Source organism: Gavia stellata, chromosome 2, assembly GCF_030936135.1.
Source record: "Gavia stellata isolate bGavSte3 chromosome 2, bGavSte3.hap2, whole genome shotgun sequence".
In the NCBI taxonomy this organism is placed as follows: Eukaryota; Metazoa; Chordata; class Aves; order Gaviiformes; family Gaviidae; genus Gavia; species Gavia stellata.
The window spans coordinates 20,380,588-20,408,511 of NC_082595.1; the positions used below are offsets into that span (position 1 = coordinate 20,380,588).

Consider the following 27,924-nt stretch of genomic DNA (forward strand, 5'->3'; position numbering starts at 1 on the left):
TGCTTCTCCTGAGCCCTCAGAGGTAGGAAAAGGGAGGGGTGCAGCATGCTCTTCTCCTCCAGGTGCCAGAAGCAGCCAGCCGAGCTCATCATCAGCAGGCAGGGTTTGATGTGTTGTGACTGACAGCAGGGACTCACTGCCTCATCCATATGGGAGACCTGGGATCCCTCATGCTGAGATTTCACATCCAGAGAGGTCTCTGCAGCTCAGCTCATGGGAGCAACACTGACCTGCCGGTTTCAATCTTTTCAATTTGATGACTTGTAAACGTCTCCCAGGTCACATGGAGACAATGCAGGTCTACTGAGGATAGGCTTGCTGTCTTTTGTCACCTTGCAAAGCCATCTGTGAAACAGCCCACAGATCCTCACAAACCAAAAGCCAGAGGTGAATACGCAAGAGAAGCAACTCTGTGGGTTCCTCATGCAGCAGCATCCAGACAGCCTCCACTCACCTTCTCACCTCACTGCTGCACTTCATAAGATGTTACTGAACAAGATGAACCAGAGCTTCCTCAAGTACTCATCCTCTTTCCTCCACTCTGCCCTCTGCAGAGGCTGTGACTGAAGATCCACCTGTTGAGCTACCAAAGTCCACCCTAAATAAAAGCCAGATCCTTTACCTTCACAAGAGCAGGGCCAAGGCAGCCATGAAGTCATTGATCTGTAATAACCTGGGTGAGTCGCCTCCCAGACATCCAAGAACATCCTGCATGCTCTTTCCCAGCACGGCCAGATGACTAACAACATGTGATGCACTCATCTCGATGGCTGATAAGGAAAGGGCACCACTTCCAAAGAGCTTTTCCTCCCCAAGACCCCAAAGCAAATCACAAAAGATGCAATGGTATGAAGATCCCTGACAAAGTGATGAGCACGGTCAGAGCTGAACACTTCTTTGTTCAACGTCAGCCAGGCTGGTGAGGTCTTGCTGAGCCATCACTGGCAGCAGGTTACATACACACTGCTCCAACTGCAAACACCAAGTCCATCACCAGTGAAGGGCAGGCTCAGAGCATTACTTTCATCTTGGATTGTAAGCTCCACCAGGATCACGTCTACTCATGCCTGTACAGCACGCAGCACATGGGGCTTGGCTCCTGACAAAACGGAGGCAGGGTTGAGACCATCACCACACTCCTTGGCATCAGAGGCTACGAAGGAACCCAGGAGTCCTGCCCCCTTGTTCCTGCCCATCAGACCACCCTCTTCTCACTGAGCGGGGAACTCAGGCTGAGCTCCGCACAGGTATTTTGGTGCCTACCTCCCATTCATTTCAACCGGCTTTAAGTACCCAGATGCTTTTGGAGGCTCTGGACCCAAATCCAAGAGTCCGACTGGCAGGTTCCTGGTACCCTGTAGCCTCCAGAGGCAATGCTGGAGGGTCTGCTACACAATGGAAGAAAACCAGGATGTAAGGCAGAAGGAGAAGGCAAAGGAAATCAAGGTCAGAATTAAATTCTTTAATACAAAAAAAAGTTTGTTTGTCGTCGTCGTCGTCGTTTTTTTAAGATATATCTGTAATTTCTTTGTTTAAAAATAAATATGTACTAAGGAATATCTTGAAAAAATTCACTAGACACAATATGTAGTGTTAATATCTTTTTTCCCCGCAATTATTACAGATAAACAGTAGCACCAATAAATAAAATGATAACAAATATTAAAATTAAAAAGGAGAGAGATTCAAGATGTAGAATTTTCTATTTTTCCTGTTTCTTCTTTTTACATATATAAAAAAATCGTAGCGTCTATTTAATCCGAATCACACATATACATAAACATATATATATATATACAAACACATAGCCAAATATATATATAGTATGTAGATGTATATCTAACCCTTGTCTCAATAGGAATGTGTAGGGGTAGGTGTTAGAGAAATTAATTAAATAACTGCCCATAACATGCTACTGACTCTGCCAACAATTGGGGAGAGATGGGACGGGACAACAGGAAGGTTAAATTTATACACAACCAGTACAAATAAAAAAAAAAAAAAGGAGGTACGGCTTATAAATAGTTGAAATTAAATATTAACAAAGAATACTGAAAAATCCCTACTCTTTAATTAAATTATCTGTTTAATTTCTAATTTAAAAAGGGATATTAAATAAGTATATAAAACACTTTCTCTTCCCTCCCCCCCATCGGAAGCCTCTGTCTTGCGCACGATGCAGCATGAGTATTATACATTGCAGATGCAAGCACCCACCCGTGTGTTTTTTCTCCTTCTGAAAGCCATCAGTCGGATGGGGAGTTCCTAGTGGTTAGTAGTCGCTTGTTGTGAGTCTGTTTTTAGACTGTCTTGTCTTTTTGGAAGCTTTCCGTGTTGTACATTATCAGGCGTTGAAAATTCAATTGCAGATGATGTTTGGCAGCATTCTGACACAGACCGAGTACCTTTTTGATTATTATTATTATTAATAATAATTTTAATCACAGAACTAGATTATATATATCCACATAGATGTACAAACACGCTTTCAGGGGTATGTGTGTGTGCGCGCATGTGTAAGGTGGGTTTCACATACACCACAGCGTATATTGCAGATACACACATAGCCAAGATTCTCAGACACTGCTTAGGGATTCCGGCTGCCTTCACATTTGATTCCCCAGCCCAAGATGTGGAAAAGGGGCCTGATATTTACAGTACATCATTAAAAAAAAGTCTTGACGTTCTTAAGGGTCATTCACACTGGGCACGCAAACTGAAGGCAGCAAAAGTTGCTTTCCTCCCCTCCCCCGTCAATCTTGGCATACATATATATTATTTTTTTATATATATATATGTATAAAAATAAATATATATATATAAAAAAGAGAGAAAAACACAAACATACATACACACAGACACAAATGCACACATTCACATACACACATACACACCCCTACGATGTATATACTTTTGATTAATATCCCTTTCCAGAAATGTTCCGTAAGCATCTTGGATGCTCTTGAGTGGCAGCTCTGTGCATGAAGAAAGCAGACAGTGCTGAACAACTGTGTGGCTATGCACCGGTCCCCATTCTTGCTTCAGCACACTGTAGGCCTTGTGTCCTTTTGCAGCCACCAAGGGCGGGAAATCTAGACTCCTGTGATACTTCCTTGATGGAAAGTTAGTGCGCATCAGCTGCCCACCATCCTTAAGAGAAGCCAGTATGTCTCTCTGGCAAAGTTTCTAGAGCGAATAAAGTCAACGCAAAATGTACACTGACATCCCATGTCCCAGCAAGGCAGGCAGGTTATGAGACGAGTAAAGGCGAAGGTTGGGGGAAGAGAGGGGAGGAGGAATCCTTGATCACGCAGACGGCCATTTCCTTGGCCTTTGACCCATCGCACCCTAGGATGCCGCTCTTTGGAACTCCCTGCCCATCCTCTCGTCACCTCTCCTCCCTGTCGCAGGCAAGGAGAAGGTGGTTTGTGGTACAGCACACTCTACAGAGAAACAGCGGAGGCCGCACAAGTCAGTTAGAGTTAAGAAGTTTACACCCAGCGCTTCTACTCAAGTCCAGTCTTAGCTTGTTTCTTATGCCCCAAGTAGCCCGCTTGTGTCCACAGCAGTCGAGTATTATCCAGTGAAGACACCAATAACATTAGCAATGTTAAAAAAAATAATCAGTATATATATATAATATATATATGTGTGTGTGTGGTTAAGATATACATATATGTATATATAGATGTGGTTAAAATATATATACATATATATATATGTATATGCATGTATACACACATATATATGTATGCATGAGAAAACCCATCAAATACACCCCTATAGTCTTCCTGGCTCTGTTATTTAGCAGCATGAAAAGAAAAATAAAATAAAACAGTTCAAAACCCAAAGGTGAATTCTGTGCGGCGGGTGCCTTGGGGAATGTTCCTTCCGGAGTCCATCGTCCGTACTGAAAGTGCTGTGCTCTACCGATCCTTCATTTTTAGGGTTCATTTGGATTAGTGTTTTGTTTTGTTTTTTTCTGTCCAGGCGAGAAATCAGGCTCCAGAAACAGGGCCGTTCCCCCTTCTTTTCCGCTGCTCACCGTCTCGGTTTTTCACATCTGTCAGAGAGGAGAGGGAAGGAAAAAAGAAAGGAGGGGTTAATGTTTGTGATGGGGGTGCAAGTAGGACAGGGAAGGGAAGGAAGGGAGGTGGCTAATGTGTTTAAGAGCACATGGTGTTAAAGACATGGCAGGACGTCACTGGTGGGTTGAAGTGCTGTGCAGATGGGGCAAAACAGCTGAGAATCTCAACCCGTGAATGGGTCGATGAATCCTATTCCCCCAGGCTCACCTAGACGGGGCAGGGGGCAATACCGGTACAGGTGTAAATTTACGAGCAGAATCAGAGACTTCCTCACAAATGAGCTGAGTGTCTTGTTTGCACCCTCTCACACCACATGCACATAGATACACACAAACACACAGTAAAACAAGGCTAAGCAATGCATGCAGAAAGACACACTCCCTCAGCTGTCCACCTAGCCTGTTGTTCGGGTTGGAAGCAGTGCAGACAACAAGCCCTCATGCAGGCAAGAAGGTGAAAAGAAGTGCCTCTCATTCCACTAGCTGCCATGAGCAGGGGTTAGCACCAGAGAACAGCAGCAGCAGCCTGAAGAAGCAGCAGGAAAAATGAGAATTTACCCTCCCCTGTAGGGCCCAATTCTAATTCTACAAGAAAGAGCATGAGAAACTTCAGCTTAACCAGCCTTTTATCTGGAAACAGATAAGCTACCCACTCCTATGACTCCTTCCTATCTTTCTGGCTAACACACCAGCTCTAGAAACATCCCTTAGTGCCAATTATCCCACCACAGAGAGGGACTAGTAGAACAAACTAGTAAACCCCCGCCTTCTGCCATCATGACTTCTTTGGGGTATTGTTTGTTTTTTCTTTGTATTTGAGACTATTTCTCATCCTTCAAACTCTGTAGGGTGATTTCCAGTTATTCTGGGGTTTGGGAACAGAAGCACAGGGAAAAGGCCAAAGTTAGGTCTGGTCTCACGCTTCAGGAGTTATGCTCGCTGGGAGAAGTTTAACGCCAGACGCTGGTCTATTCTGGCCCCTCCATCAATTACTTTCCCACTGAAATTACAGCACCCCAGAAAATTCCTCTGTATACAGAGCAGTTTCCAGCACGCTGGAAGTGCCAACACCTCTCTGGTTTGGGCACAAAGCATTTTCACACCTAAAGGAAGCACTTGCTACTTGTAGCAGCCTTAGTCACCTAGCCAATTCCAGGCAGGCAAATGAAGGCAAAAGGATATCTCCTCTTTCAGCTCGTAGCCACTGAGGGCCCTGGATCTCTTTCCCTTACTTTCTCCCATCCAGACACTGCCACTGCAATACTCTCTTGACAGGAGGAATCTCCTAGGTCTCTGTGAAAGGGGTCTGAGTTCAGAGTCACAGTCAAAGGCTCATTAGCAACCCCATTTCTATGTCTCTCTCTGGACAGGTAGATGATCCCTATCCCCCACCAGAGATGCACACGCGGCTGGTGCAAGTCAAGAGACCCCACTGAGTTCACCAAAGCGCTCAGGTGAGAACCACGAATCAGTTTCTGCACATGTGTATGCCACAGATGGTACATGACAGAGAGCACTCAGATGACACATGAACAGCATGGATCTCTGAACAAACACTAACCACAAAGTGTCTTTGCATCTCCCACCTCACACCTGAAATACAGACCTCTGCCTGCCTTCACCACGACTTAATCCTGCTGTATCCCATGTCACAGCCCTGACTGCAGCTCCTCAAACCACAACTCTGGCTGAGATGTGAACAGGGAACTGTGAGCACAGTGCAAGAGGACAGGGTGCTCTCCTTGGCTTTTAAGAACAAAGAGGCAAAGGAGAATGTGGGGACAGCCTTGAGGGAGGCTCCTAGCCTGGCTTTCCTCACTCTGCACACAGCAGAGTGTCCACAAGCTGCATAAAAAGGGCTTGGAAGACAGGGGTGGTCAAACCCTAGTCAGCTAAGGATTTGTCTTTGTCCAACAGTACACTCAGAATTGCATACAGATAATGTAAAGAGGGCTACAGGCCCTCCCCCTGGCTACCTCAGCAACATGAACTCCGTTATCTTGTTTTACGGGAAAGGACACCATAGATACAAACGCCCTGTCTCTGGGAGCCATCCCCGTCCAAGTCCTGACAGCACATCTGAAACGCACAGCTGCCCTTTGACACAGGGAAACACTGTCCTCATCTCAGTTAGCCCCTCTGCCCTCTGGCCCACGTAGGACAGAGAAAAGAAGTAATCATACAGCACTGGTGCCAGAAGTCAGCAGGAAGCAAGCTCCCCCCTCTTTTCTCTTTCTCTCTCTTTCTCTTTGTGTGTTTCTCTTTCACCCTTCAGGACACAAACCTGCAAGTGCGCTCGTTTAACTCAAGCTGCCTCGACTTGCAACGTGAGTCTGTGAATTTGCAGGAACATTTACAGGTCTGGGGATCTTGTACAAACAAGTGCTTTCTCCTCTCTGAGCAAGGCTCACAGTGACTGCAAAAAGGCAAAAGGAAAGATGTCTAAGCTACAGCGCTTCAGCAGAAAGAAAATACACATGCAACACCCTAAACATCAAAGCAATCCCCTTGCCCCCTCCCGCAGCCCCCATGCTGCCCACTGGAGCATCGCAGGCTGATGGATTTTCCAGCAGCACCCCGGCAGCCCCAGGACAGCACCCCCTTGCATTAGCGAAAAGAGAAAGAAAACAGGCTCTCTGCACAGTATTCACAAATGCTGCATTGGATCAATCGGCACAGGCCAGAGTAAGGAAGAAGGGGAAAGCAAGGATGGGAAGGTAAGAGGTCCCAACCAGCTATTGACGTATCAATGAAAGGAGTTCTCTGAAGTGGGCTATTCGAGTAGAAAAGAGGCCAGCGGCTAAATGGGTTAAATACACAGGATCTCTCCTCCCGTGGAAAGCAGCTGGGCTCCAGCATCATGTGCTTACCCCTGCAGCCGGCACTGCCCTCCTTTCTGTAAGCCCCATCCCAGCCTTGCCACCTAGGAGTCTCCTACGGAGGGGCCGTGAATTTACAATGCAGAATTCTGTGAACCACCATGAAAAGAGGCAGAGCAAAAAAGAGAGAGAGAGACAGGGAGAGAGAAGCCACCAAATCCAGCAAAGAAAGAGAGAAAAAAAGAGAGAGCGAGCACCCCCCAGTTCCCCAGCACCCCCTCTCCGGCTTCCCACCATCCCACCTCTCCTCTCCGCCTGTGACTCCACCAGACACGCACGCACACGCGCGCACACACGCACACACACACATGCACGGCAGATGCCAGCCTGCCTGTCACCAGCCACTGTAGCAGCGAGGGCACAGGACAAGTGGGGGAAAGCGGATGACAGAGCTGCAAATGGAGGCGTGGAAAAGAGGTGCAGGGTGCTCACCCACCCACCCACGCTCTTGTGCCTTGGGAAAATGGTCGCCACTGATGATTAGAGAGAGCCAAGCAAACTAAAGCCACCTTCCCTGAGATACCCTTAGTGCCAGAGCGGTGCCACCACCAGTGCTGTCCCTGCAAGACCTGCAGCCCACCAGTGACTGGGAGGGGAGGGTGAGATTTAAGTGAGCAGTAAGCAGGTGGATTGGTTTGGGGAGAGGGAGGGAAGAGAGTCTACAAGCAGAGGACACAAACGTACAAGCTGGGTGGTTTGTACCGGCCTTTCTTGCGCTTTCTCTTTTGACCCTTCCCCTTTCCTCGCTTTGATTTTCTGGAAGAAAAACAAAAAAAACAGAGAAAGAGAGAGAGGGAGAAGGAACGAAAGGCAGAGATAGAAACAGAAAAAAATGCAAGAAAGAAGAGAAAAAAAAATACAGCCACGTGCCTTGCTGGGAAGGGGGAAGCACACGAGGCAGGACTGGAGGGCAAGTCCTGGGGCCAAAGCACAGATCTCCACCTCACACACACATTCACCGGCCCTCCGTCGCTCCTGCCAGCACCGCAACCAGCTTGCCCACAGCCAAGCCAAGGCCAGGGGACTCAGCAGGCACCACCCCCAGCAGGGCCGCTGCCCGCAGGGTCAGATCTGCTGGAGCCTCCGAGGGGCACCCGCCCCCTCCAGAGAGGGGCAGTGGGAAAAGGACAGGGGGTGAGGGGGCAGGAACAGAAAGCTTCGTGAAAGCATCACGCAACCGCAGCGAGTGCAGACAACCATTCCAGGTGCACACTGACTGACAAGAAGCAACCTGAGCGGACAGGCTCTCCCCAGGGAAAAGGAAACTGCTTTGACTTGACGCGCTGCCCGGCACCAGGCCTAGGAGGGGGCAGCTGAGCTCCAAGAGCTCTGCTGCAGCACTGGCAGTAATCCTGCCTTGGGGTGGGAGCAAAGGGGGCCTGGCCTCATCACCCTGCAGACAAGGGGAGTGACCTGGTCTACGCAGCAGTGCTGTGTGGAGAGGGCTATCTAGCTCCAAGGCTCTGCTCACCCACCCCACCTCCTGCCTGTGGTTTGGGGGACTCCAGGAGACCTCACCGATGTCTGCTAACATCCCCTCTGGCAGCCTCCATCCTGAGTACTGAAGGGGAAAGAGGGAGGCCTGACCTAGTTATGACACCCAGGAGATAACCAGCAAGCAGCTGTCAGATCTTCCCTCCTTTCCCTCCCTCCCCTGACCTTCCACATGGATCTGCCAGACAGACAATTGGACCGAGCCAAGGCACTGACTCTCTTCTGAAAAATTCACCCACTGCTCCTGACTCTTGGGCAGGAGTTGGGACAGGCAGGGGCTAGGACGTGCGGGCCTGGACACTAACCATGGATCCCTACAGGCCAGTGAGAGCATAGGGAGGGAGGGAGGCTGGAGCCTGCGCTGCTCCTTGAGCCACATTAGCACAGGACCAAGGGACAGACATGCAAGGAGAAGGCCCTAGGCAAAGCACCAGTGCTTGTCAGGCAAGTGAGCCCCAGCACTGTGGCAGTTCAGCAAAGGCTCCCTCGTTCCCTGGCGCAGCCCACCTCGGGAGGGAGCTGTCGAGGGGACATGGGGGGACAGAAGGGAAAGCACCATAGGTGTTTCTTAGGCCCTGTTCAAGTCGTCTCACTGGAACGAGTGTCAGAGCATCAGCTCGCTCCCAGCCTCTGCCCTACATGTCAGGAGTCACAGGGAGGCGGTGAGGGGAGGAAAATCAACCTGAAGGGAGGAGAGGGGCACCAATATAACAGGACTTTCAATCCGGCACAAATCAAAGCACACCAATCTCTCCCATCCCTTCCCTTCCTTCCCCAAGGAGCGCAAAACCAGCAGAGAGCAGGCAAGGTGCTGTTAGAAGAGGAAAGGGAATGCAACGCAGACCGGGCTGGCTGCTTCACCCACACCCCATCCTCACCAGAGTTCACACAGACCCAACTCTCGCACACCTTCAAACCACAGAGCCACGCAGACCAACCGTCCCCGACACGGCCCTGCACAGAGAGTAGTGTTGGCTGCACGCAGCCCAATGCAGCCAGGAGCAGATTTCCAGGGGGAGGAGAGGCTGGAAGGCAGCTAGAAATATACAACCACCAGGAGAGGGGTGAAAGAAGTTCTCTCACTCCCCCGCTTGCTCTCTCTGTCTCTGTTTCAGCCTCATCTCCCAAGATTCACCCCCTTCCTCTCCAACTCCGCACCTCTAAATGGCAGAGTCGCTATCCCAGCCATGTGCAGTCCAGCTGACACTCTCGCCCAGAGAGGTCACTCTTTCTTTTCGATGTTGTTCCACATTTTGTGATTGTCCCTGCAACTACTGCAGGACGAGAGCTTATTTCTCTACTTCCCACAACCTTTTTACTTTGGGGAGGAAGGAAAGGGAAGGTTGTGCCTTAACCTCCTTCAGGTCACCAGAGCAAATCCATCAGACTGAAAAAAAGTCTCGTGAAAGCCTCCACCAAGAGCCAGCTAGGACATCGACCTCCCTTTACACCCTCCTGGGCCCCCAGGCAATCAAAAGCAGCGTCACATCCTGCATGGCATCAGTCCTGCCTCCACCAGGCCTCTATTGCCACCTCTCCTTGTAGCCAGCAGAGTTCCTACCCAAGCTGCTGTGAAAGAAGCCAGCAAGTACTCACTCAAGCAGCAAGAAAAAAATTAATAATAAAGAAAGGCAGTGATTTGCAGTAACCAGAAACACCCCAGGAAGAAGGAAGGGAGAATGGGGGCTGCACCTTGAATCCATTCTGGTAGGACACACGCGACGGGACTTCCCTGACTCGGGATAAAGCATTAGGAATGACTGCCATGGCCATGGGTCATGCAAGCTCCAGGTCTGGGGTATGAAGGAAGGACCGTCAGATCTGGGTTTCTGTGCCCACCTGGAACGGATTCAGAGTGTCGCCCCATGCACTACCATATGCCATTTCCAAAAACACCTTCTCAAAGTGAGTATCTCCAACCAAAGAAAAGGGCAAGGGGCAGTGGGGAGAGGAAACGCCAACCAACCACCAAAAGAGAAAGGAGGAAAGGCTTGTCACTTACTTTTCTTGTTTGTTTTTGACATCTTTCTTTGGTCTGTGGGAGAAGAGAGAACAAAGGCCTCATTAGAAGGGAGCTTACCACATACGCTTCCAATATTATCCCCAGTTCCCACCAAGTCCAGGGAAGGACATGTACAGCTGGCATTGCAGGATGCCCATGGCACAGGTTAAGTGGTCCTTCTCAAAGTGTTTGCTCTTCTGTTGCACCTCACTGGTAGCCACTGCCAAAAGACCCCAGGTTGCAGGCTAGCATTGTCCACCTGTGGTATCTAGAGACAGAGGAGCCTCGCCAGCAAAGGACTTCTTTTCCCAGGCTCAGCCATCCCACAGCAAACCAGCTGAGGAGACTGCAGAAGCCTCTGGACAACAGTCCCAACCCAATGTCAGAAAAAAGGAAAGGCTCAGAATATGTTTATTTCAGGAGGAACCAGTGCTGCTCCATTCTCACCTGCAGTCACATTTACTGTGCTGTAAGAAGCTCATGTGCGCTATGTGCTGACTCTGATGGGGTTTAATTCTCATGATCTGGAATGAAAGAAACAGAGAGGGTCACTGCCCATTCACTATTTATACTCACAGCTCCAAATCAGCCCGCTGCGCGGCAAAGCATTTGCACCCCAGGTGCTCCTGGGAAGAGCATGGCAAAGTTTGAGCTGGCTTTGAGGCCCCATTCTCCCAGTCAGGGAAGGCCTTTGATCACAAGCAAGCAGCAACACCAGGCTCGTGCCAAAGCTCTGTTTGCTCATGCATGCAAGGTGCCAGCACTGGTGGACTGCCTTGGAGACAGGCATGGAAGAGGGCGTAACACCACGGCAAGGTTCTCACTGTGCCATCCCTGCTTCGATGCTAGAGGGACTTAATGGAGCATCCAACCTGCTCTCGTGTAGAGGCATGCTTCAGTCTAACGCAAAGGCCCAAAGCAAAAGCTCCATATCCGACTCCTTTTCCCTAAGCCACCGCTCCTTCCCAGCTGACCTCACTTTCTCAGTGACTCAACACACAAAATAAATCTGGTGATCTGTGCTTAAAATGGCCCTGCAGAGCCAGACATTGCCCATCCCCCAGCCCCATGTGCCTCCAGGGAATCATAGAATCATTTAGGTTGGAAAAGACCTTTAAGATCATCAGTTATATTGGAAGCTATGCATGTATTGTCAGTCTCTCAACCCAGAACCTGGCTGGACCACTAGCTCTAACATTTGCATCAGAGATCCGCTCAAGTGCCTCTGACCCTTTACAGGCATGTGGACATACCAGCCAAAAACTGTAATTCAGCAAGGAATGGTAGGAAGAAAACCATCCCTAGCTACACCATGCTAGTAGGCTCTGGCCCAGGCTGGAGCCTGCAAGTGGAAAAGCAGTATGGGGAACCATGGAAGGGCACAGACAGGTTCTCCATCAGAATTCAAACACAGCTCAAATGACAAGTAAAAAGAGCTTGCTGGTAATCACATAGTCCTGCATGTCTCTCATCCATATCAAAAAGTGATGTCAATATTTACAGTGGCCACTCAAGAGGCTGAGGGACAAAAGTAGGTGAGGGAGCTATGGGATAATGGTAATGGGCACCAGCACCACTGTGGACACAAGCTAGGATCCAGACTGGCAGACAAGGGCAGTGACAAAGCTCTCTAAAGCCAAGTTTGCATCTTCCCCATGTGCCCTGCCTTTGCTATCACGGCCATCTCTGCCTCTTCCAGGGAATGAATTCAGCAGCCTCCAAACAAAGGAGGACGACGCCCAGAAGCAGAAAGGCTTTTCCACTTGACACTGAAGCAGTGTGATTCTTAGAGCCCCTTTCCACCCCTGCTGTGCCAATGTAGCTAATGACCCAAATCCCCTGCTCTGTTGGTAAAGGCTGACCTCACATGCCCTCTGGGAGAGAGTACTGACAGGCTTTCCCCTTTTTGCACTACTCAGCTGCCTTCAGAGCAACAGCTGTGTGGACCAAACACAGAGTTAAGGCGGAGCAAGGGCCCAAGGAGTATCTTCTTCGGGGCCTCAGAGATAACAGCATCAGAAATGCTCCTTTGCATTCTCTAAGCGTGAAATGTTCCTTTGCCGAAATGCTCCTCTGCATGCTCCTAGCTACTGTATTTAGGCCCTTGAGAGGTCAGAGCCAAAAAACAGATTCTCCCCTTAGTCTTGAATAGAGATGGGCAACTCATCTTTTAACCCTGCATGGTGTAATGCTCGGCACAAGGGTCAGGAGAGAGATGAGCCCTCCTGATCCGACAATCTCCAGTTCCCTGGGGTAGGCTGCCCTTCCTCTGAATTATCTGGGAGCTGGGACTTGGAGTGGCTGTGATGGTTGAATCGCTTCCTCCACCCAAGCATGCCAGCTTGCAAGCTGGGCCCTCACCTCCATCGTGACGTTGTACACATCCACAGGGACACATTCTAGGCCCTCATCGCCGCAGCAACCTGCACATCTCATCAGAGGCACACAGGATGGCTTGAATATGTACTCCACCTCATCAGGGTACTCCTGGAAAATGTCCACCAGGGTCTCAATTGTCCTGCAGAAGCTGCGCTCGTAGACTTCCAGGAATTTGATAACTAAAAGGAGGAATGGAGGGAACAAGTTAATGCAAACTTAGCTCAAGAACATCTAGTGCTTTGCCCCTTAAAACAAGCCAGACAGTTGCAACACATCTACCCTATGCTCTTCACTAACAGTCTTGCAGGCCTAAGTCCTTTGTCTCTGCCCTACATACACACACACACAAATCAAGTGGGGAAGAGAAAGAGACAATCTCTTCCTACCACTGCTTCAGGGTAGAGGCAAGATAGTCAAGAGAGCCTCACTATTTGCCTCCCTGGCACCATGATGCATCCCACAGGTGCCTACTCCCCAAACCCCATCCCCACTATCCCCCATACTCTCAGATATGCTGCCACTAAGCATATTATCTCAGCCAAAAAACACCTGAGGCTGCTGCAGATGATCTGCGCTCTGGATTAAGGCCCCTCACCCGTTTGCCTTTTACCCCCTTTCAAAAGAGCCAGTGGATGCCCCAGTGGGTTTTAGAAGGCAAGGGGATAAGCCAGAAGCATCCTTTCTACACACCTCGGCACAGAGACACTTCTGAGAACAAGCAGAGGGTTCTGAACCATGCATCCACGTATCTTTACTCTTCCCATCAGCTACCTCTTCTGCCCATGCAGAACATCCACCTCAACAGGCCCCCTCAGAACCAAGACAGCACCTGCTACAAGTCACAGCCTCTGTGTCTCCACACTGACCACTTTCCCAGACCAGGGAATCAAGCCACTCACTAAAAGATTCAAAGCAAGCCCACAACACCCCGGGATTAACTAGACCGTGTACTCAGCTACTGAACCACAATGAGGTAGTGTGGGAGGGGGAACAGGGTGGATCTGCCGTTATCCCCTGCCTTCCCTCTGAATGAAGCAAACACTAACTGCTTGCGACCTGCACTGATTTCACAAGTGTTTCTCAATGTTTCCCAGTCTCTTGCCAAAGCTTCTTTTTGCTGCTTGGTCAAGGGTTGGAGAGATGAGAGATAGGATAGGTAAGTACACATGCACAAAACCCAGCTGCTAGTACAGTTCTGCAAACAGTGAATACCTGGAGCCCTCCAGGCCTCCTAGCTCTACTAGCACGCAGGCAAAGGAGGATGTCTCAAAAGGAGCAGAGGATAAGAGTACACACAAAGAGATAGTACCTGCCCCACGCTGTTATGCACTATAATGATCCACCTGTACAGTATGCAGAGTCCTACAGCACCAAGGTTGATAACTCTGAGTGATAAGCACAAACTGCTTGCATCATGGAAAAAAATGGTCTCCAGTAAGCGTTTCTAAAGTGCCCTGAACTTGTGACAAACTGGCATAAAGGTTACTTTGCCACAAAAATGCAAAAGCTGCAGGGCTTGGAGCTCACAGCCCGCAGTTAATTGTTGAAAGTTAACTCTAGGTCATGCAGAGCTGACAGTGCCACAGTGCTGAGAGCGGGTACAAAAGGGGAGGAGCTTCCATCCAGGGAGTCTGAAGTGTCAGAGAGCGTGAGCAGCTATTAAAAGTGGCTTGTGAAAGGGAAATGTAGCCTGGCAGGCATGGACTGCTTGTTGGTATTCCTCCTCTAGAAGACAGCATGTTTCTGTTCCTTGTCCCTTCCCTTCCTCTTCCCTCCTCCCCTAACTGCAGTATGCCTCCTGTCTGTTCTCCTGTCTTGTCTGCAGCTACCTCCTTCTACCTGTTCCCCTTCAGCATGACCTGAGTCACCACCTATGTTCCAGCAAGTTGAACAATTTAATATGTGGGAAATTCTGCAGGCACACTGACAGCCGCTGAACTGCACTGTTGATTATTCACGCTGTGCCAGCAGAAAGGACCTGGGAACTCTGGCAGTAAAGGCACAGTTCTGGATAAAAACGCTTACAGACCTACTATGAGGGGAGGGAGGGAAGAGGGAGGGAAAGTGGCAACTACCTGTGCACACCAAATGCTGCTCGCCGCAATAGTCTGAGGCATAAAGAGGCAGAAACCGAAACAAAGGAGAAAACTGAAGTGAAACTGATTCACGTCTGCCACGCTTTCTAAATGTTTGCACTGTGCAAGCAGCTGAATTACACCAGAGAATCCGGACTACAGCTTGGCCACAGAACAGTACATTTAACTTCTTTTGCAGAGCCTTTACTTTCATGGCTGCTCCCTGATGACTATACTTGAGATCTGGGAGATCTGACAGGACCAAAGCCTTCCCATAAAGAATCCGGGAGTTTTTGCCTTTACTTTAACATATGATGATTTTCCAAAGTCTGAATCAGCCTCTGAAAAGGAAATGGGGAATCTTTCTCCAGCTGCCAGTCAGAACATCCTGCCACGAAAGGCTCGTCGCCTTGATTTCACTGGACACAGAGCGTTCACACAGAGACTGTGCAATGCTCCATAGTTCATTTGCACAGTTAGCACCCAAACCAGAGTGCATGACTGCGGTACAGTCATCCTCACAGCAAAGCCCTGTCCCTGCTATGGTACCTACACTTACTCCTATGTACCAGGAGTCATATTCCATACTTTGCTGGGCTGATTCAGTCTGTGCTTCCTTTCCATTGGCTGTGTCAGGGACGGAAGAAGGTCTGTCTTTCACAGGGAAACATAGGAAGGTCACTGAAGGACTAACACCACTTGGTCTGCTCCCTTCCTGCAATTTGGGCTTCAGCCCACGTTAAAAGTTAATCCCGCATTTAACCCACACCCCTACCCTGCAAAACACCTCCAGATTTGAGTCAGAGGTTCTTCTTTGTGAATGGAGGGGGAAGTAAGGTTAAAACCCAGTCAGGGCCCACATTAACTCTTCAGGGCAGACACAGCCACAGCAGGCAGGATTAAGTCCAAATTTGGAGCAGTCAAGTGGGAACATGCTAGACTAGAAAAGGAGCAAGTCTATGATCATTTTGCCTCCCCCTCCTGCCAATGGCTTAGCAGCAATACAGACACACTGTTCTTTTAAAAATAAAAGTGCAGCCGCAAGTGCTGGTGGTTTCCTTTATTTATACCAGAAAATCTTTTCTCGTGGAACAAACAAAGAGTGTTTGTCTGACTCCTCTACAACTTCCCGTGCCACAAAACATGTGGAAGGCTCTCTTGAGCACAAAAGGGTAGGGGATGAAGCTAAAATTACAGTCTCCAACCAGACTAAGTCCATCCCAAATAAAAGCCTGTAGCAGCTCGACATCTCAGAGCAAGCACAAAATGGCCAAAGACACGAAATCACCTTGCACCCCCAACCCCAAAGACCCTAAAAGCTTCAGTGCAAGGAACTGCAGGACTGCCCTTGTGGAACAGGGGCACATCATTGTCTCCTCTTCCCAGAGGAGAAACTGAGGTACTGAGAGAGGACCTCCAAGGTCATACAGCAGGACAGAAGTAGAGCCAGGAAGGTAATGCCAAGAGTCCTGATTTCTAGCTCACAGATATATCTGCATCGCAGAACCAGAAATAGCACCAAGGCAATAGCACCAAAGTCTCAACACTCGCATTGCCAAACCAACTTCTCCCACGAGCCTATCAGCCTTCTTGTGACAGGGAATTAAATTCTTTTCGATTCTTCCCCGCCCCAGGAAGGTAGTCGGACACAACACATGGCACAGATGAGTACACTAGCTCTTTTCTACCAACAGCAGAGGACTGGTTACCAAATTAAGCCTCACAGCAGGCTCCATCTTGATCCCTCTGGAGTCACTGAACCTTCTGTTGACTTCAGCAGGAGCAAGGGTCAAGCGCAACAGGCGGCAGCCCGCCAGCAAATCAGAAATTTTGCCCATGCAAAATGGACACCTATCCCAAAGACAGCCTGCTACAAACCTCTGGCAACGCACATGCAGCTTGTCACACCAATAAAGTCACAGAAATTGAAACCGAGTGCGACAAAAAAAGAGCCAATCTGGGCCCACACTGCTAAAGGAGCCCTCTGCTGACCTCCAGCTGGAATAACGCTGGAGGTCACAACCTGTGGGGACCCTGCAAGACCCTGCTCTGCTGTGAAGGTATGGGGAAAACACGGTCAGGATGGTCTTAAAAGCAGCTGATGATCACCTCAGCCTGAAGGCTCCGAAGTCCACAGCCCTTTTACCCCACTTCTGAACTGAGGACTGCAGACAGAAAGCCAACCTGCTGAAACACACAGGGCTCCACCAGACAGGGCACTTGCAGGAGGTGTCTCTGACTAACCTGGGGGCTGACTGCTCTTCTGGTCTACGTTTACTCACACAAACCAACGAGGCAGAGGACACTGCCACAGCCTGGCCTTTGGGCAGTCAGAGAGACACAAAATCACAATGGCTGCAGAGGAACCACCATGTTTCCTCACCAAACAATGGTCCTGTCAATATTGGACCGCCAGCAATGAATTAAGCAGAATCTATCAGATCACGCTGCCGTCCCCTGAACCCTCTAAGCCTGCTAGCTCAAACTGGAGTAAAAGGGTGTATTTTTCAAGCCTGGCTCTGTACAGTGCTTAGCAGTATCCTGACTGGGGGAGTACCCGCAACTGTCAGGAGGCACGACTCCAAAAAATCATCCCGGGCTGTCCTTTTTTCCTTCTTTCCCCCCGGAGACCTGACGCCTGGCCATCTGGGGAGAGTCGGGGCACTGCTTCAGCCTTTGTTCGGGGATCAGCCCTGGCCACCCAGCCGGGCACCGCCAGCGCCGGTGGGAAAGAGGCGGGCGACAAAGATGACAAATCCCTTCCTATGGCACTGTGGCGAATCCCTAGCAAACTGTTCGCCGCTACTCAGCTCTTTGTGTGCGTGCGCGCGCGTCTATATATATATATAAATGAGCATGTGTATGTGCACGAGCGCACGCACGCAGTTTTCCTCAGAGTTGTGGGAAGCGAGCGGCGGGCTGGGCCGACCCTGCTGCCCGCCCCGGCCCCGCGGCCGCGCTGGGGCCCGGCCCCGCGGCCACCGCGGCCCCACGGTCCGGCCCCACGGCCGCCCCAGGCCCGCGGGAGGGACGCGGGGGTCGGCGCCGCCGCCGCCGCCGCGAAGGGGTTAATGGCGGCGGCGCCTCCCGCCGGCAGCCCCCCGCTCCCGCCGCCGCCGCTCCCCGGGAGGTGGCGGTGTTGGCCGCCGGCGGCTCCCGGGGCTCGGGCCTCCTTCCCCCGAGCCCCCGGCCGCCCCCACCCGCCGGGAAGCCGCCCAGCGCTTACCTTCATTGGGTTTCCGCTCCCCATCCCCCAGGGCAGGAGCAGCCTTCGACAACTGCAAAGACAACAGAAAATCAGTCACAACACGGAGCCGTTACGCGGTCCCGGGGCGCGGGAGGGCTCCCGGGCCCGCCGCCGGCGCGCCGCCGCGCAGGAGGCGGAGGGAGGCCCCGGCGGGAGGGGGCGCCCCCCGAGGTGAAGCCGTTCCCCGCCAGCCGGCCTGGCGGCCTCGGGCAAAGCCCGTGTTCCCCCCGTCCCCCGGGGAGCCGCGAGCGACACGGGCGGAGCGGGCGGGACGGCCCCGGGCCGAGGGAAGGGGCAGGCGGGAAGGAGGCGGCCGGGCCTCCAGCACGGCAGGCCCCAGAGAGGCCCCGAAGGGAGAAGCGCGTCCCTCGGGAGGCGCTCTCAGTGATTATGCTCAAGAAACAGAGAGCAAATCTGGGCCCGGGGGAGAAAAATAACCGGGGTGACCTTCTACCGCTGACATGGCCGGCGGGCCTGGGCATCACTCTTCTCCCCCGGGCCTCCCACCTCCACCCCGTAAAGGTGAACCCGGCCCGGGAGAGGAGCAGGGAGGGCAGAGGCGGGAGAAGGGCGGCCGGGAGCGAAAGGGCTTCACTCCCCTCTCACTGTCACAGATGTCTGTCGGTGGCCACCGAGGTGTCGGTATCCGGCCGGGTGTCAGGGCAATTAACTGTGACAGCACTGCTTTGCCGACGAAACTGCCCCGACTCCCCTCCTCTCCTCTGGCAGGGAGGGCAACGCACACCCTCACCTAACGGGCCCAGTCCCCAGCTCCTGCAGTGCAGCTCCCGTCCCTGCGCTCCCTGCAGCTTCCCAGGACAAAAACCAGAAGGGCCCCAAGCTCTGTAGTCACTCCCGTTGTCCTGTTGGGGCCAGGGGCATTTCCACACCACTGACTCAGGCAGGAATGGCGACAGGTAACCCACCCCCAGACCGGGACGGAGGAGCGTTACACCACTTTACTAAGGAAGTCTTTTTAATTCCAGGTGAAACAAAAACTCCACTCTTCCTGCTCTGCGTGAGGGTTTTGGCTCTGACGTAACTTTCCAGCCAAGTCAGGTTTCCCCCTGCTGTTCTCTTCTGAACCAAAACCAAAAAATGCCCGGCTTTCTTCACTTCTCCGAGGTGTGTTGCCACCGGTGTGACGCCATCCACCCCAGAACCTGCTGCCTTTCAGCACAGGCCCAAAAAGAGCGTGGCAATACATAAACCCAGAATACTGTTTCATCAGCAATATGCTGCATTTAGGCTTAGAAAAAGGCCCTCTGATCTCATAGCCAGAAACAGGACTGAACTGAACACGGAAAGCCCACCTCAACCTCACAACGGGAATCTACCACCTATGGTCTTCTAGGCAGCCTGGTGCACCGGGCAGCACCACCGTCAGAGCAGCCCAAAGTGTCAGCTTTTAAAAGGAGGGGGCAAGAGAGCCAGCAAAGCCCTAGAAGCCCCTCTCCCAGCCGCTCCTTTGTGTCTGTGCACAGTTCCCTTTGTTTAAGTCCCCCTGACCGAACTCCTTGCTTCTCATTTCAACCAAAGTCTTTCCGTACCTGGGCATAACTCACCAGCCCAGACCTAAGCCACCCCACGTGTGGATCTATTTCTTCTCTGGGGAGGAGAGGGCTGTATGCCCAACTTCAGTCCTGTGACAACAGCTTAAAAAGCAGGTTCCTAGAAATTGTTTCATTCCTGAAGTGTGAAGGTCACTGCAACAGCACAAACAAAATGGAGGCGGCAGAGGTTGCAGCGGCCTTCCAAAGCCACTCAGTGCCTGACAATCTATGGGTCAAAAGAAAACCACATTAAGGGCAGAAAAGCCTCGATCTGTGTCGTAGCACAGGAAGAGGATCATGAGCCAAGTCAGTTTATTTAAGTCACAATGCCCCCAAGACCTTTCGCAGAGAGATTTTTGGTTCACACACAGAATGACCATGATGGACTGAGCAAAATTAGCTCGGAGACACCTTGAGGGTCACTCTGCCCATTCTCTATGTGAGGCTGCCCAGCCAGCTGCCAAGCCCACCACATCCTCGCATGCAAGCATCCGTGATGCACAGGTGATGGGAAGCAGAAACAAGCCACACACTTTCATCGCTCACCTGTGCCTGGCCGGCACCTCACCCTGCCCCTTACGTACTGGAGCAGGAGCCAGAACGCCCTCCCAGCACTCACCTAGACCTGGGTTGCTATCCCACCCAGAGGACAGGAAACACAATCAGTATGCAGCCTCCAGAGAGCTTCTGAGCACTCCCAGGGGAGCTCTCTGCAAAAACCTGAAAGGTTTTGCAGAGCTACCAGTAACATGCTCTCTGCTCACTATACCAAGAAACTGTTCTGCCCTTTCAGCAGTGCCCCTCACCTATGGCTGGTGCCCTCAAAGCCCGTCCACTAGAACCGCAGGCGAGGCAGGGGCTTTTGTCTCGCTTTAAACCAGGCTGCTACATATCAGACAGGGCAATGGGGCACCAAAAGCCTTCCAAGGGACAAGCCGGCCCAGTGTGCCCTTCGATGGGAGCCTGAAGGTCACGGTCTCCTCTGCTGGCTTTGTAACACAATTTCCTTCCAACAGATTTTCAACATTTCAGAGAGGTGTGGAAGCAACCCCTGGGCTCGAGAGTGGGATAAATGACCCCGGGAATGGGGCTGACCAAGGGGAAGCTCCTTTCTGTGCCCTTTGCAGGTCCCAGCAAATGCACATCCTGCAGTGGAGTAAAACCCTCCCTAATAAACAAACCCACCTCGCACCATCCATGTGTCTGCACCTTCCCTGTCCCCCTTCTCCCCCAGTCCCTGTCCAAAGCCAGTTATTCTCTGAAGGGAGAGAAAAGGTTAATCAAGTCATTCCTCTCTAACCATCACCCCCCTCACCACCACCACCAGTACTCTTTCTCTCCCTTCCCCTCCCCCTAATCTGTGCAGCCTCATTAAAAGAGCTTTGTAACTGTTTAGGACTGGAACAAACAATCCATCCACTTTGAGAGGGACTCTGGGACAGGAGTTAAGGCACTTTTCGTCTTAGACGCTAGAAATTCTTCTCAGCGGTTTCTACTTAAGGGGAGGGGGACGGGCAGGGGGGGACGAGACTCACTGCACTCCTTCTCCATTGTACATGCAGACAGAGGTCAGTAATCCCGCAAGCTGCCAGCACAGCCAAGGCACCTCTGACATGGAGCAGGACAGACAGGAGATCGGATTTGGGGTTGCTCAGGAATCAGCGAGCCCCCCTGAGATATCAGCATGGGCTCCCTCTCCCCTGCTCCCAAAGGAGCGCTCCTCCTCCCAGCCTGTCCTTGGAGCATAGGCCTAGAGCGGCTCAGGGGAAGGTGACCCGCTGTGTCCCGGCTGCCTACAGGCTGGGGAAGCAGGTTCTGGTGGCTCCCCGTGGTGGCCTGACGCAGAGGCACACCAAAGGCAGGGAGCCTGGTGGGTGTGCGATCATTAGCAGTCTAGTCACAGGCTCGCTCTCCCTACCTCGGTGTCTGATCGCTGCCTGTTCTCTATGGCAATACAGCTGGTGTATCTAGGTCCCTCCACAGTTCAGGGCAGGAAGGGAAGAATTCCCAGACCCTCATCAGGGGTGACCTGCCGCCAGGCTGCCACCGAGACCCTCAGACAAAGGAAGATGGGGAATGACCTGACATCCCCTGTTCTCTAGGAAAGGGGGGACTGGAAGGGGACAACAACGCAACCTCTCTGACCCTGTGGGGCGTGAGGACTGTGCACCACAGCTCAGCACGGGCGAACAGCTGGGAAAGTGGCACTGCAAAACCACCTTTTCCTTCCTGTCCTGCACAGAAAGGCCACTGCCACCAGTGGAGGCAGACACCTGTGGCACCAGCGCCGCCCAGCCCCAACCATGATACGATTTCCCACTGTCCCAGCCTCACTGCAGGAGCGACCGTAACAGCTCCTTCAGTAAGGAGGCATCCCCCTGCCGCCTTCACCAGAGGAGCACCGTGATTCCTGCATCCCTCCTCCTTCGCCTTCAGGAAAGCTTCCTGACACGTGCTGGACCCCGCTTTCCCAACTCAGCCTCTGCCAGGGCTTTTATTTAATGCTCTCCAACATGCCTGGCTAGCTAGATAGGTTTTATTCAGCACGACAGTCAGATTAACAGAACAGATAAATATTATCATCAAAGCACAAAACCCTAGTCCCGGCGTGAAGAGTCATGCCTTCTGTCATGCCCAGAGTCATCGTCAAGCTGCCTACGTGAGATCTGCTGGTATTTCTAACGTTCCCATCACCGTGGTGCCCAGGCGATCAACGGACAAATAAGGACAGAACCGAAGGGCAGACCTCACCGTCGATCTGCCTGAGCACTTATATGGCCCGCATCACCCAGCTATCTGAACATCCCACAATCTCTCATGTATCTGTCCCCGCAACATTTCCCCCCAACCCAACTGCCACGCCGTAATTCCTCCTTACTTTTTTTCCCACCATTATCCTCTTTCTTTTCTCATCGGCACTATCCTCCTGCCTAGGAGAAAAGGCAGCACGAGGCTTTTACGCGACTTCTGAGGACAGACAGACCTGGACTCTACCTGATCCGCCGTTTCCTCCTCTGGGGAAGAGGAAGGGGAGGGGAGAAGGAGCAAGGGGAGGGTTAAAGGATATTATCATTAGACACTGATACAGACTTGTCTGACTTATAGACGGGGAACAGACGCTACTGTACAAGTTTACTGAGGAGCTGGAGGCAAAGAAACCCCCGTTTTAGGTGACGGTGGAAAAACTCTTGGAGAGCGGAAAGAATTGTCCCAGGAGCCAAATCTGGCAGGCAGGCAGCATGGAGCTGCTCTCTGCCACACTCAGAGTGAGAGCTGCGCCTTGGTTCCCATCAAGCACAGCCTCATTTGTGGCTGTCACTGGAGAAAGTAGAGATACAACAGGCTAGAAACAAAGCGTGCAGTGCCTGCATGACTTCAGTTACAGCTGAAATGGCTCCTAATTGGGGAGTTACCTTCCAGCATCGGTGCCGAACAAACAATGTGAATAACTGATTAGTTCGCAAGCGACATTTATTTTCACGATTGTGGGAGATGATCTGGCCCACGATCTCTCCAAGTGCCGAGGCGAAATGGCAGGAGAGAACTAACCTGTTACAGCCTTTAAAACGTAATCCATGCCTGCCTAGCGATCAGCCACTTTCACGTGGGCACTCTGTCTAAACCCCTTAATATCTCTTGGCAACACAGCCCTCTTGACTCCTTAGAAAACAGACAGATTTATAGGACAGGTTTGAGCAGAAAGCTGCCTTTCTTTTTTCTTATAAAAAAAAAAAAGAGAAAGAAAAGGAGGAAGAGTTGGTTTCTAATCCCTCAGGAATGACAATGAGGCAAAAGTAAAAGTGACTGAGGAGGAAGAGAAGAGAAAAATGCACGGTTTTGTAATCTCGGTGCAGGAGATATGTATTTTGAAAAAAAAAAAATCAATCTGGAAGAAATTCAGGATCCATTTTGTCCTCTTTGATCTCTATTTGTTTTTCCAGCTAGGTATTTTGAACTCCACTCAGCGGCACTAACCCGAGCTGGGACCCAAGGCAAATACCGACGGAACACCCTTTTGCAATGTCAGGAGACCCGAGGACGGGAGGCGAGGCTGATGCAAGAAGCCAGCGCGCTGCCTCTCTGCCCCGCGCCGCGCAGCTCCTCGTCGGCCGCAGCGCCCCGGGCCCGGCCACGGCCCCGGCCCCGGCGGGACCCCACGGCCCCGCCGCCCCGGGAAACCCACGCCGGGGGCGTGCAGTGCGCGCACATGTGCGCGGGCACTCCGCACGGCGCTGCCGGCTGCTCCGGGGGCCTGCGAAGCGCCAGGCAGCGCTTCCCCCCCCGCTGCAGCATTGCACGCACGCACGCACACACACGTGTGTGCGCTGCAGACACCCACCCAGAGCCGGTGCCAGCAGCGCGGCGGCAGCGCACCGAGCAGGTGGGAGGCAAGGGACGAGCAAGAAAAAAAAAAGGGGGGGGGGGAAGTCTTTTCCGCCGCCGTTCCCTCCACCCCCGAACGCGGGGCACAAAGCCCCCGTCCCGCCGCCGTCCCCGTCCCCGCCGCTTACCTCCGCGCTCTGCAGATAGAGCAGCGCCGCCAGCCCCCAGTGGATCCAAGTGAGCAGAAAGTTCATGGTTGCCGGCGCACGCCGCGGAGCGGGGCCCGCCGCGCTCCGCCTCGCCGCCGCCCCGCCGCCGCCGCCCCGCCGCGCTCTCGCCCGCGCCTCCTCCGTGCCCGCCGCCGCCGCCTCCTGGGGTGCCGCCGGCCGGGCGCTGCGAGGGGCTCCGGGGGAAGGGGGGTTCCTCTTCGGGGTCTCCGGTTTCACCCCTCCATAAGCCCGGCTCTCCGCCGGCCCCCGCTCCTGCTTTCGGTGGGCGCTCCGCCGGGCCGAGCGCAGGCTCCGCGGCCGCCCCGCCGCCGCCCGGCCCCCGCCGCCGGGCAGTCCGAGCTCCACAGCGGCGCCCGTCCGCGGCCGCTCTCCCCGCGCCGGGGCAGGCAGGCACCCGCGCCGCGCTCGCTCGGTTTCGCGCACTCACGCCAAAGTTTGCGCGGAAAGTTTCAATGCATCTCTTTTCCTGCGCCCCCTCTTCGCGGCGGCTGCCTCCGGCGGCTCCCCGAGCCGGGGTCGCCTCCCCGGGGGGAAGGGGCTGATCCCGCCGCCGCTCGGCCCGACCCCTCTCCGCAAGTCGGGGTGGTGGTGGCGGAGGGGACGAACAGAGCGCTTTCCTCCTGCCCTCTCTCCCTCTCTCTGTCCACCGCTTTAAAAAAAATCAGAATAGTAATATTAAAAAAAAAAAGAGAAAAAAATCCAAACTGGCTAGAGAGGGAGGGAACTGGAGCGGGGGGAGGCTCTGCAGGAAAGGGAGGAAAAAAAAAATCCCAGCGGATCAAAGTATAGGTGGGGAAATTAAACGAGAGGATAAAGCAAGGCGGCAAGCCAACAGCAGGTCCCGGTGCCCGGGGAGGGCTGCTCCCGCGGCGCGCTGTCCCCCGCCGGCGCGGCGTGCGCTCCTCGCCCCCGGCGCGGCGGCAGCCGCGCTCCGCGCACTCCAGCGGCGGCTCCGCGCAGCGCCCGCTCCCCGCGCAGCGCCCGCCCCACCGCCCGCTCGCCGGCGCTCTGCAACTGCTCGGCGCGGCCGCGGGAAGAGACGCTCCGGCGAAGTCCCACCCTCCCCAGCGATTCCCCTCCCTCCTCCCCTCCCATCCCTTTTCGCGCTGGGCGAAAAGGCCAGGGAGGTAGAGGGGTGCGCTCCCCCTCCGCCGCCCTCCCCGCCAGCCCCACTCGGGACCGCAGCCCCCCGCGGCTCCCACATTGCACCCCCAACCTCCCCGCCCTGCCTCCCCTCCGGCCGCCCCACGGGCCGCACTTCCTCCACCCTTTCTGCCCTGCGGATGGATGCACGTTCGGGTCAAAATTCACCTTGCCCGTGGGAATTGCTCCAAAGTCCAGCGGAGCCATTTGGGGGGAGGGGGCAGCAGGGGACAAATTGTGATCACAGTCATTATCCGTCCCCCCGTCCCCCCCCAAGGCCTTCGCTTTTCAGATACCGTGGTTTCGTACTATCTATGTGCTAAAGGGGTGGAGGGGGGGGTCATCCTCAGTTGGGCTTTATTTCTCTTTATCCAGTGCCATCCCAACTCGGCTCAAGGGGCCTGCCTGCACTGGCTGAGCGGTGCCCCAGTGTGCAGAAGGGTGTCATACTGAAGGGGTGAAGATTTTGCCAGACAAACCCCACCCTGCTTCCTGGGAAGGTATTTGAAGGGGAAAAAGGCAGCTTTGTCTCACCGGGGTTACTGCAGGCATTCCCCAACTGAGCTCCTTCGCTCGTGTCACAGGTAAAATTTCCTCATACGGGATATAGAGTAACAATATGCTTGTGTCAACATACGTAAATCTCTCTCCTGCCACCATCCTCCCAAGCGCCTTGGGTGGCGGACAGAGTGGAAGTCCAGACTGGCAGATTCCTGGGGCTCACCATGGGCTGGAGGAAGAGGAAGGGGAAAAAGACACTGAAGAAAGAAAAGGCCGTATTATCATTCGAAAGCAGGTATTCCAGTGCTGTGCCACAGACTCCTACTGATACAGGCAAAGCATTGGCTCTATAGAGGCACCTGCTGGCTGAGGGAAACACACGAAACAACAAAAAAAATAAAAATCTTTGCTTTCAGTAGATCTGAGACCTGATCTTCCCTTTGTTTATTTTTTGAAGATTTTGTGTCACCCCTTGGTGCAGTATATGGGGATGTCGCCCGGGTCACACTGATCCCGAGGAAGGCTGGGCGATGAGTGACAGGTCTGTCTGAGCGAGGAGCAGCTCCAGCTCCCGCCCGGCCCCTCCACTGCCCCGGCTGCCGGGTGGCACCCCGCACCCCTGGTGCCCACAGCCTTCCCACCGGGCGAGGGGAGAAATGCAGCCTAGTCAAAAGCCTGGAGGAGAATATAATCCCTTTCCCCTCCGGGACCACGTTTCTACAGAGGAGTGGTGGGTGTTGCTCAAACATCGCAAAAGAACCCCTTTTTTCTTTGCTCTATCCGTTTTTTTTTTAACTAATTGTTGCACAGGGTTTCTGAAGAAACAAATATCCATCCAAAATAACCGGAGTTTACCGTATTCAGATTGCAATTGCCAAAAATGTCCTCCAAGAGATAGGGAGACTTCAAGCCCCCCCCCGGGAAAAAGAGGGGATATTTCACTAACTGAAGGTAAAGCCAAATTAAAGTTCCCAGATGCAGGAACTGCTTCTGACTCTTCACAGTTCACTGTGAGCCGCTCCCTCCTCATGCCAGGCCTCTGCACTTCAGATCAGCAGCTAGCAGATAGCTCACTCAGTACTTTTTTCTCTTTATTTGGTAGAAGGTCGTAGGTGCCTTTTGCCCTCCCACTAGGTGAGCGTTCTATGAATGAAGGTAGCTCTCCTGCAAATAACCTGCAATGTTAACACTCCTCTGAATGGACAAAATCCCTCCAGCTGCTGCACTGCTGGAAGTCCCACACAGAAATCCCACAGAAAAGATTAAATCCACAAGTGGCAAGGCGGAGACTTATCCCCTTAAAGCTACAATGTACTGTAAATAATGTACAGAACCCAGCTTCTAAAATTACCACTACAGGATTGCTCATCTCATCTTACATTTCATCTGGATCCTGTGATCTTCACACCTGCCAACATCCTGTTACCAGGAGAGCGGTGTATGTGAAGTTTGTGCAAATGGTCATGTACTTGCCTGAATTCTGGCACCAGCAAGGGCATTCATATGCCTTCCATGTTAATGTTACACCGTAATAAATACTGATATTGCTACAGAATCTGCAGTGTTCGTGCTAAGCACTGCTCACCGAAAAAGCAAATCAATGCGTGTCCAGGCTACGCTTCTTTATTAGCCTTGTTATCTTTCCCACGTCAAAGGCTCCTGAGACAGAAAGAAAGACAGCATCAACAGGCAGGGTTTTAAATACGGAATACCTAAAAGCACGAGCTCCATGTTTAGGCACTTAAGGGAAGATGCGTGATTTGCAAAGAGGCTGAGTGATGACTTATTTGGAGCTGTGAGATGCTGAGAACTTTTAAGAACCTGACCGTAATTTAGGACTTCATCTTGCAGATTGAATTCAGTGGAAGCTTTGGCATTGACTTCAAAGGGCACAAGATCAAGCCCTTATTTAGGGTCTCAAAATACAAAATTAGGAGCCTAAATTTAGGCATCCATTTTTTAATACCTTGACCCATGTTAGTAATATCCTTCATCTAATTCCTCTATTTGA

At 52.4% G+C, this 27,924-nt stretch overlaps 1 protein-coding gene across 8 annotated transcripts; it reads right to left on the reverse strand.

Annotated features, from left to right (window-relative positions):
• Nucleotides 1-1,441: 1,441 nt before the first annotated feature.
• VEGFA (vascular endothelial growth factor A) lies at nt 1,442-24,335 on the reverse strand. 8 transcript variants are annotated; one of them, XM_059830147.1, is made up of 9 exons: nt 24,228-24,335; nt 18,143-18,194; nt 12,824-13,020; nt 10,910-10,986; nt 10,463-10,495; nt 10,153-10,299; nt 7,651-7,722; nt 6,372-6,503; nt 1,442-4,063 (listed from the first exon to the last, which is right to left on the reverse strand). In XM_059830147.1, exons 1-9 carry the CDS (start codon nt 24,291-24,293, stop codon nt 4,042-4,044), a joined length of 798 nt encoding a protein of 265 aa, XP_059686130.1. In that variant the 5' UTR covers nt 24,294-24,335; the 3' UTR covers nt 1,442-4,041. The 8 variants fall into 8 exon arrangements, with proteins under 8 accessions (XP_059686130.1, XP_059686139.1, XP_059686113.1 ...); XM_059830156.1 differs by lacking the exon at nt 10,153-10,299; XM_059830130.1 differs by lacking the exon at nt 6,372-6,503 and having other exon boundaries at nt 24,228-24,329.
• Nucleotides 24,336-27,924: the final 3,589 nt, after the last annotated feature.

Excerpts from the sequence above, each read along its gene's own strand:
- VEGFA (XM_059830147.1), bottom strand. The coding sequence starts at position 24,293 with ATGAACTTTCTGCTCACTTGGATCCACTGGGGGCTGGCGGCGCTGCTC. Across the intron at positions 10,987-12,823 it reads TGTACAACGTCACGATGGAG|ATCATGAGAATTAAACCCCA; the intron begins GTGAGGGCCCAG and ends CTTTCATTCCAG. Across the intron at positions 10,300-10,462 it reads GTCAAAAACAAACAAGAAAA|GTGGGCACAGAAACCCAGAT; the intron begins GTAAGTGACAAG and ends AATCCGTTCCAG.